Here is an 11,684-nt window from a genome sequence, read left to right on the forward strand (position 1 = left end):
TTTGTTTATATACTGCCTTTCCAAAGGATCATTATGAGACTATTATTTCCCTTGACTTGGAAAATATAATTCTGTTAATGCAGGCTAAAATATTGCAGCAATAGACTTAATTTATGAGTAGTAATAATATCAAGGTTCCTTTTACAGGCAGTATTTGTAGGTACATATCCTATATCTGTGCATTTATTTTTTGTGGCCTAAATGTAGAAATTTGCATTTCTCTTTCTTGAATTCCATTATGTTCGTTTCAGCCCAATTTTCTAGCTTATTAAGATCTTTCTGAATTCTGTTCTTATCTTCCAGTGTGTTTGCAAACTTTCCCAGTTTTGTATCATCTGCAAACTTTATAAGGATTCTTTCCATCCCATCATCCAAGTCATTGATAAAAATGTCAAAGAGTGATGGGCCCAGGACAGAACTCATGTGATCAGGTTTCTGATTACTTAGAATACAAGAAGATACCTGGTGGCTGAGATCAGAAATCCAATATTTTTATTTTCATCAATGGCAAGCCAGATGCCTTTGGAAGGTTAAGAGCCAGAAGTGACAGAGGCAATGTTTTTGTCAGTAGGTGATGTTCAGTAATCTATCTTGCAACAAGAAGTTTAATTTATCTGCTGTACTATGTACCTGGAGTTAAGATCCATCCTGTTAATTCTTCTTAATGTTTCTGTACTAGAAGCCATCATGCCTAGTGGTAAATTCCATAAGAGTTATGGATTACATGAAGAATAAATGCTTTGCTTTGGTAGTGCTGTTTCTGTCAAAATGGAAGAAGGAAAGAAAAGGAACTCTTTTGAGTCTGGTATCCCATGGCACTCTGACAAATTTGAGAATTGCTGTAGTACATTGAAATGGTTAAAGTGCCAGACTTGGGAAATCCAGATTCAAGTGCTCAATGAGCCTTGAAACTCACTGTTTAATGTCGGTCCATTACACTCTTTCAGCTTGGTTTTTTAGTGTGAGGAAAAAATACAGAGAATAGGGGAGCTGTGTAAGCCAGCTTGATTTCACTGGAGGAAAGACAGAATATAAATGCAATGCATGGATGAATGTTTAAACAAAGCACAAGTAGTAACTGGGTTTGATGTTCAGGTCTTTAACCTTACCAATGTCTTGCACTCATTTTGCAGCCTTGGGTAAGCGGTTCATAATCATCTAGTCCAGACTTGTTTCCAACAGGTGGTCTTGAAATTCTTCTTCAAAGCTTACAGACAGGGCATGAAGTGTACAGTATCAGACCCCCCCCCCTATTTATTGCTAACATCTGATATTCAGAGGTGTATTTATTCTGGATGTAGAGGTTCATTTTATGTATCATGGTTAATAGAAAGAACTCCCATGAACAGTGGCGAAGCAATGCATTGGATAATTAGAAGCCTTAAAAAAAAAGGGGGGGGGGGGGGGGGGAGAAAAGAAACAAAAGGAAAAAGATGGTTTACAGAAATGCTAATCACCAGTGTATAAGATCTTGGAAGATTTGCCTCCATGTTGATCTAGGATCACACTAGTTAATATGAGAAGGAAAAGGGGGAGGGGGATAAGGAGGGATCCAGGAACACTTTTGAGATCACATACAGTCGGCCCTCCTTATAGGCGGGCTTGCCTTCCATGGCTTTGAGCTCATGTGGAAGGCAAGCCCAGGCATGTACTCGCGCCACTCACTCCATGCACCGCCGCAAGCACGCGCCCCATTATTTCCTATGAGGCATGAGCATATGCTCTTTCCCCCATAAGCAGAGGGTGGTGGTCCAGAATGGGTCCCCTGCATATGGGGAGGGCAGACTGTATATTTCAGCATAAACGTTGTGGGCTCCAATCCATATGATAACTAGATAATTTTAGCACTTCTGTTTGCAGAGGCATCCCCTGAACAGTGATAACTAACTTTGTGTCATAGTACATGCTTTTTATTACCTATGTACGTTTATTTAGCATGCTTTGTTTTTTGAGTGGTCTTTGGAGGAAAACACAGGCTTAATTGGCAAATCTGATTCCAGAGGCGTACATCTCAAAGCAAATCCCATTATGTGAAGGAAGATGGAAAAATACACATGTTTTTAACATCTGGTTTCTTCCTTATGTAACCTTAATCAAATCTAGCTATTGCTGTCCAAAGCTAACTCAAAAATCAAACGAGCATGTATAAAAATGCTCAGAAGTATCCAGAAATGACACTTTATAAGCAAGAACTTTTCTCAGCCTTCAGAAATAGCTTGTCTAGCTCAATGTGGAGTCCTCTAGTCTCTCATTTGTGATGGGCCTGCAAGTCATGTGTAGGATTGCCATAAGTCAGGACTTCCAAACCGGGACAAATGTAGGACAAATTTTTCAAATGTAGGACACATTTTTAAAAAATGGAGAAAAAATTGATGATTTTTTTTTAAAAAAAAACATTAATATAAATGCCTGTTTCTTGGGCATGATCAAAATGGAGGACATTTGGGCATTATTTCTAGACAGATGGCAGAAATGTACTTCCGTTTCTGGCCAAACATCCCCAACCTCCATTCCAAAACACACACAACAGCACATTTGGGCATTGAACATGGCTTTACTTAACATCAGAGGCTTATTCCATAACCAAACCCCTTGGGTTTAACACTTAGCATGGTTTAACATGGCTATGCATATTGAACATGTCAAGGTGGTTTCACCGTTCTTGCACCAAGTGTACTTCTCAGAAGTGTGTGTCAAGGGACTTTGGTTTTTCTTCACGGCGCATGAGTTTGTAAAAATCACAGCAATTTACATTGGCCTTGCCTCAGAACCAAAAACACACAGAAAAGGCACTTTGGAAAGTCACACTCTCTCGGCTTCAGAAACAGTGCTTGCATGCCTCTCAAGCTGACTCATATCTTCATCATCATCATCATCATCATCGCACTATCATTGTCAAAACAAGGGAGACTTGTTAGCATTAAAAGGACCCCCTCAAAAAATCCACCTTGAGGCCTCTGGCCACTCACTCACCACCTCCTTCCCCTCCTCCTTTTCCTCCCCCCCTCCTCCACCTCCTCCTTCTCCCCCTCCTCCATTTGCCTGGGGGCTGGGGCGGACGGGGCGGAGGAGGAGGGTGGTGCGGTCGCACGCAAGACGAGGGGGGTGGCGCGCGGCCTGGGGAAGAGGGGGAGGGGGAGGGGGAGGGGGAGGAGGAGGAGGTGAGTGGTGCGGCGCGGCAAAGGTGGACAGGGGCAGCGCATCTTGCGCTTGGGCGCGCCACACTCCACGCCTCCCCATGCGCCCGTGCCACCTCCCCCCGCTCCTCCGCACCCTCTCCTCCTCCTCCTCCCCGTGCGCCCGCACTAGGAGGGGCTGGCTCCATCCGCCTTTGCCTCCTCCACGCGGGCGTGCGGCCTGGGGGCGAGGGGGCGGAGGAGGAGGGTGGTGCGGGCGCGCTGGGAGGTGCTGCCTCCAGCTTCGCCTCCTCCGCCCCAGGCAGGCCTCGCTGCCCTCCTCCCCGGGGAGGAGGGCAGCGAGGCCCTGCAGGCTGCAGCAATCCGGCTGCAACCGGGGGGGGGGGTTCCCGGTTTTTGGCGGCACCCCCCAAAATCGAGAAATTCCCGGTTGCAGCCGGGTTATGGCAACCCTAGTCATGTGGTACAGCATATTAAAAAAAATCCTGCCAAGACAGTCAATGCTATGCTTTGCTATGCTCAATCAGAATGAAGTGATACTGTAGTTCATCCATCTCTAGTCAGATGCTCTCCAGAAGTGCTGGGCTGCACCTGCCCTTGATGAGAGTTTTTGTCTAGTAGAAAATGCAGTGGGCAGAAAAGGCTATTGCAGATTTTTATCTGAGATGATTTTGTTGTCCCAGAGCAACAGTATGCCTTTTCAATGCCAATTGGCCTTATTCCTATTCCCTCCCTTTTCCCACTGAGAATGGAGCAAAATTTCCACTGTCATACCTGCTTTCAGATAGAAAGTAAATCTCTGGATCTGTATCAACACACTACACCTGGAACTGTTGAAATTATTTGTTCCATTCAGTTTCACTAGGAGCCTGATAGGAGCTCTGAGTTGTGGGAGCGCTATCTTGTAAATACTTTGGCCTGAAACAGATAGGCAGACTGGGCTTGCTTCTGGCTGCTCAGGGGGTGTGACATTTACACAATGCACATAGAATAATAGAATCATAGAGTTGGAAGAGACCACAAGAGTAATCCAGTCCAACCCCCTGCCATGGAGGAAATCACATTCAAAGCATCCCGGACAGGTGGCCATTTAGTCTCTGTTTAAAGACCTCCAAGGAGAGAGACTCCACCATTCTCCGAGGGAGTGTGTTCCATTGTTGAACAGCCCTTACTGTCAGGACGTTCCTCTTAATGTTGAGCTGGAATCTCTTTTCCTGGAGCTTGCATCCATTGTTCCAGGTCCTGTTCTCTGGAGCAGCAGAAAACAAGCTTGCTTCTGCCTCAATATGACATCCCTTCACATGCCCAGAAGCTGCCCGGGGGCTGCCTAAGGGACCCAAATTCAGTCCCAAAAGGAGTGGTTTTTTTCTGCTTCTATTTGAGGTCATGTCAGGAGCCACCCTCAGGGCCATGGTGTTTGATCAAGCTGGGATCAACTTCTGGCTGCTCCTTCTTGGCCATTTGCTTCACTTAGGAGTTTATCATACCTGAGAGGTCCCGCCATGCTCCCATTGCCCCAGCGTATCCATCTGTGATGGGAGCCTCTGGTAGGATCGCTCCTGGCACTATTAAAGGGGAACACTTTCGTTTTCATCATGGAACCATTATCGTAATTGTTTTAAAAAGGGGGATTTTTTAAATAACGATTTTATCTGTTATTAAGAAAATCCCCATCTTAAAACAATTATGATAATGCTCCCGTTGCTGTTTGGTGACGTTTCAGTGACAGGAGCATGACGGGACCCCTCACGAGTGATAAACTCTTTAGTATCCAGAAGAGATGATGAAGCAGAGTGGAAAGATTTTCTGCTGAGTGACAGTAACGGTTTGTAATGTTTTAAATAAGCGATTATCTTCAGTAATAGTTCTGAAATTCAGGTTATATTTCAGGTTGTCATTTTAAAAAAGGACTTGCTGAAAAATAAATGTGTTTTATTTTATTTTTATTCAAAACAAAGCATATATTCTTGATGTTTATATGAATTTTGAATACAAATATATTCAAAAAGTCCAGGAATCCAAGCAAACAATTCATTTCATTAAAAATACAAATGTACTGTAGGCAAGCTGTGGCTGTTCATGTTGGTTTAGATATGTTGCAGAGTAAAAACAAGGCCATAACCATGCATGTGTGGGGCAGACCAGCTTTTACAGTTTGATGTAACACAAACAGGTAAAGATTACAGATATCCTGATTTTCATTGATCACAGCTTACAGCATTTGATACTATCTAAATAATTACAGTGTTTGACACTGTACAAAGAGCTCTGCAATTTGTTTGACACATTCAAGTGAGCTTGGACTTATTCTTCTTGAACAGCATTCCTCCTCCACTCCTACTATGTAACAAGCCAATTGAAACTACCCAGAGGATAGTTTCAAAAGTAGTTGAAGATACAGCCAACTATTAAAGAATGAAGCAAAGTAGCATTGGATGAGCATGATTTCTGGGGCTCACTATCCAAAAGGAGTTCTTTGGATCCCATTGCATCTAACTATAAGTAAATAAGCTACTCATTTCAAGTACTACATCTGTTTAAATCATTGGTACCTCACTGTAGAAAATGTGCATAATGCAAAGAGTGAACTTACTGAACTTAATGAGTCTGTTGTTTCCTGATACCAGAATCAGTCAGTTCACTCTTTGCATTATGGACACCCCTCATCTGGACTTCAACTCCTACTGGTCATGCTTATTGGGGGATACTGGGAGTTTTCAACCTTAAATATGAATCTATGGAATACCATAAATTGGTTAATGTAACTGCCAAGGACTACTGTATATCAAAACCAACATAGGTTATTAAACGTCTACACTGATGTAGGATTTTACAAAAAAAGAAACACTTCTCCCACTTTCTTGATACATTTCTTGTGTATTAGAATGCTCATCTCAAATAAGAACATCACAGTCTCCTTTATGACTATGTTCACCAAACAGGTGCGCGCACACACACACACACAGGTACAAAACACACTGCAGAAATAATCCAATTTGAGACCACTTTAACTGCCCTGGCTCAGTGCTAGGGAATCTTGGGAACTTCTTCTGACAAAGAAGGCTAAATATCTCACAAAACTATGGCCTTTTGTACCGAGGAGATCCGGGTCTCCTTGGCAATGCCAATTTTAATTGTAGTTCCCACTATGCTGCATGGCATTTTTGCCCCATTGCTGTTCACACTTGGCAATGGGGGGGATGACAGGGGAGGAGGAGGAGGAAGGTGGAGGTAGAGGAAGAAGTGGAAGAGGAGGAAGGCAGACTTGGCAGTGGGAGCAAGAAGAAGAAGATGAAGTGAGAAAGAGGAGGAAGGCAGATGCAGCAGTGGGGCAAGAGAAAGCGAGGAAGAGGAGGGCAGACTCGGCAGTGGGGCAAGAGGAAGAGAGGGAGAGGGAGAATCAACAGTGACAGCAAGAGGAAGAGGGGGAAGTAGGAAGAGGAGGAAGGAGGAAATGGCAGCGGGGCGAGAGGAAGGGTAGGAAGAGAGGAAGAGGAGATGGGAGGAGCGGGGGCAAGAGGAAGAGGAGGTAGGAGGAAGAGAAAGAACAGCAGTGGGGGGGGGGAGAGGAGGAGGAGGAGGAAGAGAAGGAAGAGCAGAGACAACGGGATGCTCTGAATGGGATTGAGTTCCCGTTGGTGGCTCCCGTAAAAAAAACAGTGCTTTTGAAAAGAAGCAGTGAATGCTTTGGATTCAAAAACACCAGTTTAAATAGGTTTTGCACCAGCCGCTGTGCAAATCGCATCAGAGACAATCAGTGCTAGTGTGAACGACCCCTCTTTAAACCAGTTTTCAGACTGATATATATCATAGTGTGAATGAGGCCTACAGTTCCCAGAATTCTCTAGGATTGATCCAGGGCATTTAAAGTCTCAAACTGGATTATTTCTGCAGTGTGTTTTGGACCACAGACATTCTTTTATTACACATTTTAAAGTTGGCTTAAATGGTGTAAGCTGTTTCCAGAAAAATTGATGCCAAGTGAGTGAAGATACCTTTGCCAAATACAGAATGGTTAGTTGTATGTTAGTAATATGGTAGAAAATGAAGTTGGAAAAGGAAGGAGGAAGGGATGTTCTGCAGGTGAATTCATGCTGAATAGTTTGAATGATCATTGGGCTTTAAAGAACAAGATTGCAATGCTTTAAAGCAACACGAGAATTGCTTAAGATAAAAAAAAAAATGGAGAACCTGAAAGGAACACGAAATGAGGATATGAAAGTGATGGTGCCAAATGTACACATTTCAATACTGGAAAGAGATACTGTGGGGCTATTTGAAAACTGGTGGAAGGAATCAGGATAGATGATAGCTCTGGAAAGGGAGAGAGAGAAGGTAAAAAAAAAGAGCAAATGAAAATTCACAGATGACTCTTTCTCAGTAAGATTTAAGCTTATAGGTTTTAACCAATGGATATGTCTTGTAGGATTGAAAGGAAGGTTGGGGATGGAAATGGTGCGGGAATTCTCAGGTAGAGGTAAAATGATTTTGAAGAGTAAATCTGAAAAACCTGTCCATGATTCTACTGTGAACTTTCCAATAGGAAGAGGCTTTCAGAGCACAGTGTCCACTAGTAATTGGTATGTTTAGTATGGAACTGAAATTAACAGCAGTGGGGCTAATAAAAGGCAAAATAAAAACAACCATAATCATAGACTCATAGAGTTGGAAGAGACTGCAAGGGCCATCTAGTCCAACCCCCTGCCATGCAGAAATACACAATCAAATTGGAAACATAGCACTGGGCTGCAAAAGATGCTTTTGCCTGTCTCAATTTCCTCATATAAATTTTAGGCATAGGCACTGGGTAGAGGATAGACACTAGGAAGAGGATAATTTTGGGTAGCTGGCATTGGGATGCATACCAGAGCAGCAAGGTAGTACAGTGGATTCAGATGTTTGCCCTATAGTAATAACGTAAAAACTTGCTTCAATATGCCATTATTGAACAGGTCTCTATTAAACTGTTCCCAGATCTAAACATTTGCTTGTCTTAGCATGTTATAAATAGCTGAATCTCAGAATTTATGAAATAACAACTGTTTCACAAATTGCATTTGACTTTCTTGATCTAGAGTTTTCTAATTCCTCAGATGTCCTCATTTTGAGGTGCAGCTTTTGGTACAGTCTTTGCTTGAAAGGTTGGCAGAGGAATACATAAATAATAGGATCAAGGCAAACATTTGCAGCTGATAGGAGGAGAGTAAGTTCTTTTATGTAAAACAGCACTTTTTGTTCTTCACACCTGTTTTGTGATGAAGCTTGGCTTAATGTATAGGGGATTCTACCAATGTGATAGGGAACAAAACAAATGATAAATACAAGCATGATGGTGCAAATATTTCGATTGGTTTTTTTCCTAGACAACTTGGAATTTTTCTTGAACTTTCGGTGGGAAAAATATATCTTTCTTGCTATAGAACTGTAGAAGAATATTAAAAGAAGGAACACAATCCAAAAAATTGCTAGGCATGTGTAATTTGAAGCCTGGTGCCATTGGACTCCAAGAGTACTTTTCAGGTCCACACACTTTGAATTGTCTTTGGTAGGAGTTTTATTTGTAAGAATACTATTAGGAAGTGATATAAGCATGTGCAGTGCCCACATGGCAACACAGACAATTCTGCTGCAACGAACTGTGTGAGCAGAGGTGAGGAACTGTGGCTTCACAACTTTGTAACATCTGTCAAAGCCTATGAGTCCAAACAATGTTATACTCATGTACATATTTAAATAAAAAATAACAGCAGAGAAACGACAGACAACAGTGTTGAGTTGCCATGGTCCAATTTCTGAATCAGCAAAAATCTTGAAAGGGAACGTTAAGCTCATGATTAGATCAGCAACAACAATGTTCTTCAGATAGACTATAAAACTGGTCTTGCTTGGAATATGTAGAAAAACCCAGGCTGCTACCCCATTTAACAGGATTCCTCCTATAAAGATGAGACCATATGCCAACGGGAGAGCTTGTTTTGTTAATACCTTGCTGTAAATGCAGTAGTTTCCTGAAGAATTGATCATTTCTAGTACACTTTCAGTTCCTAGAAGCAGAGGGAAAAAAGTCACCTGTAAGAAAATTCTGCCCCTTCGTAGTTTTCTATATTATGTTATCTTGATAAAACATATACATAAAGGCTACATGTTGGACTAAAACGTTCATCATTTCCATCACCACTAGCATTGTTACAAGCTGTATTCCAAGACATCTAAAATGAGTCTGGGTGGGAAGGTCTCTGCTAAAGAATCTCTAATTAACTGTGAAGTGTCACTTTGCTTATTTTAATGATTGAGATGAATGCATATTATTTTCATCTTGAAAGGTATTGGGGGCATGAGACTGCATATATATGGATGGATGTGGATGCACACATGCCCATATTTCAGTGCACTCCTGTCCCTAAGCAATTTTTATTGAGATTGTCATTTATTCATTGCTGTTGCAGTAGATAAATAACAGGTAAACTGTCATTTACTCATTGCTACTGCAGCAGGTAAATAGTGATTTATAGAGTTTTCTCTATAGATCTAAAGAACCCAGCTTTGGGCAACTTCATAAAGAGCAGGTGAGACCTGCAGGTGGTGTACCCATAACATATGATTTTGATTAATTTTTTTCCCCTCGTGTGAGAATTTCAGTTGAGAATAAAATTTCATGATACTCTGTGATTTCTTACCTTAATCACATATATTAGAGTAAGGTTAACAATGGGAGCGAAAAATCAGTCCTTTTCATAATAAACTTATTTTTTACAGTAAAGGGAGTTTGCTTGATTTGCAAGTTGATAAATTATGTATTAAACAATAGAGTCCACACTCTTCATTGGCAGACTTTCCATCCATGGATTTAGCCATCCATGGACGGGAAGCTCACGTTTTGGTTAATGACGGCACTTGCAGGTGACCATGCTAGTCGGTGTGTGGGCGGGGCACCACCATTTTTTTTAATGGGACTTGAGATGCACAGATTTGCGTAATCAGGGGGAGGGGAGAGAATGGATCCCCCACAAATTCAGAGGTCTGACTAGCTAAAACTGTATGATAGCTTGAATGAGTGCTCATGAGGAAGAATCTTCATTTAAGAAGCGAAATGGAATATAAATTATAACCAGTTGTAGTTAACATTTATATGTGCAAACATCCTTCATTTGATAGTGGTGGGGAGTATGAAACCATCTTGTTAGGAATGGTTGCTATCAACCATTTGTGGTCTCTTGTTGCATAGCAAGAATGGGGAATGTAGACCTTGAACAGGAACCTTTGGTTTTCCCAAAATGACCATGTCCCTTCATGCTGACTCAGAGGTTTCCCAGTCTTTGTGCAGCCTCTCTCCTCTTCCCTCCCCCCCAAAAAGGTTGAAGTGCATTTCTTAAAACTCAGGGGCTGTACAAACTGACATCTTTGGCTGGCCTGGGGACGGAGTGGGGGTGTGGTGTCTACATGACACACACCTCAACTCTGCCCTCAGGCTGGCATGATGTTGTGCACCACACCACATGGCACGTGGCATCAGAAAGCTTCTCTGGCACTGTGTCTACATGACGCAGCACCAAAAGATTGCGGAAAAGCTGCAGCCCCGTGGCTATGGTGCCCTTTCTGTGGTGCAGAAAGGAGCCACTTTTTGCAGCTCCTTTTTGCACCATGAAATGGCAAGATTGGGGTATGGCATGCAGTGGCCGTGGCTCCGATCTGACTCTAAAAGGGGCGGTCTGTACAGCCCCTTAATTACCAGCAGTAAGAACTATAAATATGTGGATATTTCCCATTCTTTTGCCTTTTGTCCCAGCCATTATTGGAATGTAGACCATGACAACTACTTTAAAAATGAAATTGACTCTTAGGAAGAAAGAGATATGTCACCCGTGCTCTAAAGAGAAAGGGACAAAGAACAGACAGGGTAGCATAACAGCAGTAAACAAGGTTGAAAATCTGTTCTGGAAGCAGCCAGGAAAGTTAAGAAGCCACTGGCTTGTGCTTTAACAGATAAAGGGTTATCAAAATTACATGTTTCTGACACGATCTCCCAAGAGATAGATGTGTCGATAGCGGCTAGTTAAATGTTCATGCTAAATTTATATTTTAGAATATTAGTGGCTTTCCTTACAGCAAATATATATAGCCCATGTCCCAAGGTCGAATGTTGTAACCACATTTTACTTATGTTGTGTACACATGAGCATATTTTCCTTGATTTTCCTAAATACCTTTTATTGCTTTGTGCTCGCTATGTGCCGTAATAAATGTTGTTGCTTGAACAGATAACCCAAGTTAATCCATAAATCTAAATCCACCATGGCATTTTTCCAGGCACTTGGGTGAACAGTGGTGAGGGAGCATAAAATGGATATGACATGAGCTGCTGTTGGAATGAGGTTAGGTCTGCTGTCTGGAGGGGCCACAAAAGCTAATAATAATAAATTTATTTATATACCACCTTTCCAAAAAGATCAAAGCAGTTTACAAAATTACATAAAACACATAAAATGCATAAATGATTTACACCATCAAATAAATAAAATTCTGTACCTAAACAGTACATAACATATA

General features: G+C 41.9%; 2 protein-coding genes across 2 annotated transcripts in view; one reads left to right on the forward strand and one right to left on the reverse strand.

The window, feature by feature from the left end:
- The window catches only part of MED12L (mediator complex subunit 12L), a 282,618-nt gene that overhangs the window by 100,324 nt on the left and 170,610 nt on the right, over positions 1-11,684 (forward strand). The gene's annotated exons all lie outside the window — the stretch shown is intronic.
- P2RY14 (purinergic receptor P2Y14) overlaps positions 6,675-11,684 on the reverse strand; it is an 8,979-nt gene continuing 3,969 nt past the window's right edge. Inside the window, exon 3 of the mRNA XM_042460110.1 lies at positions 6,675-9,181. Coding sequence (XP_042316044.1) covers positions 8,163-9,161 — 999 coding nt within the window. The 5' untranslated portion in view covers positions 9,162-9,181 and the 3' untranslated portion in view covers positions 6,675-8,162. The remainder of the gene's footprint in view (positions 9,182-11,684) is intronic.

Source organism: Sceloporus undulatus, chromosome 3 (genome assembly GCF_019175285.1).
Source record: "Sceloporus undulatus isolate JIND9_A2432 ecotype Alabama chromosome 3, SceUnd_v1.1, whole genome shotgun sequence".
Taxonomy (NCBI): Eukaryota; Metazoa; Chordata; class Lepidosauria; order Squamata; family Phrynosomatidae; genus Sceloporus; species Sceloporus undulatus.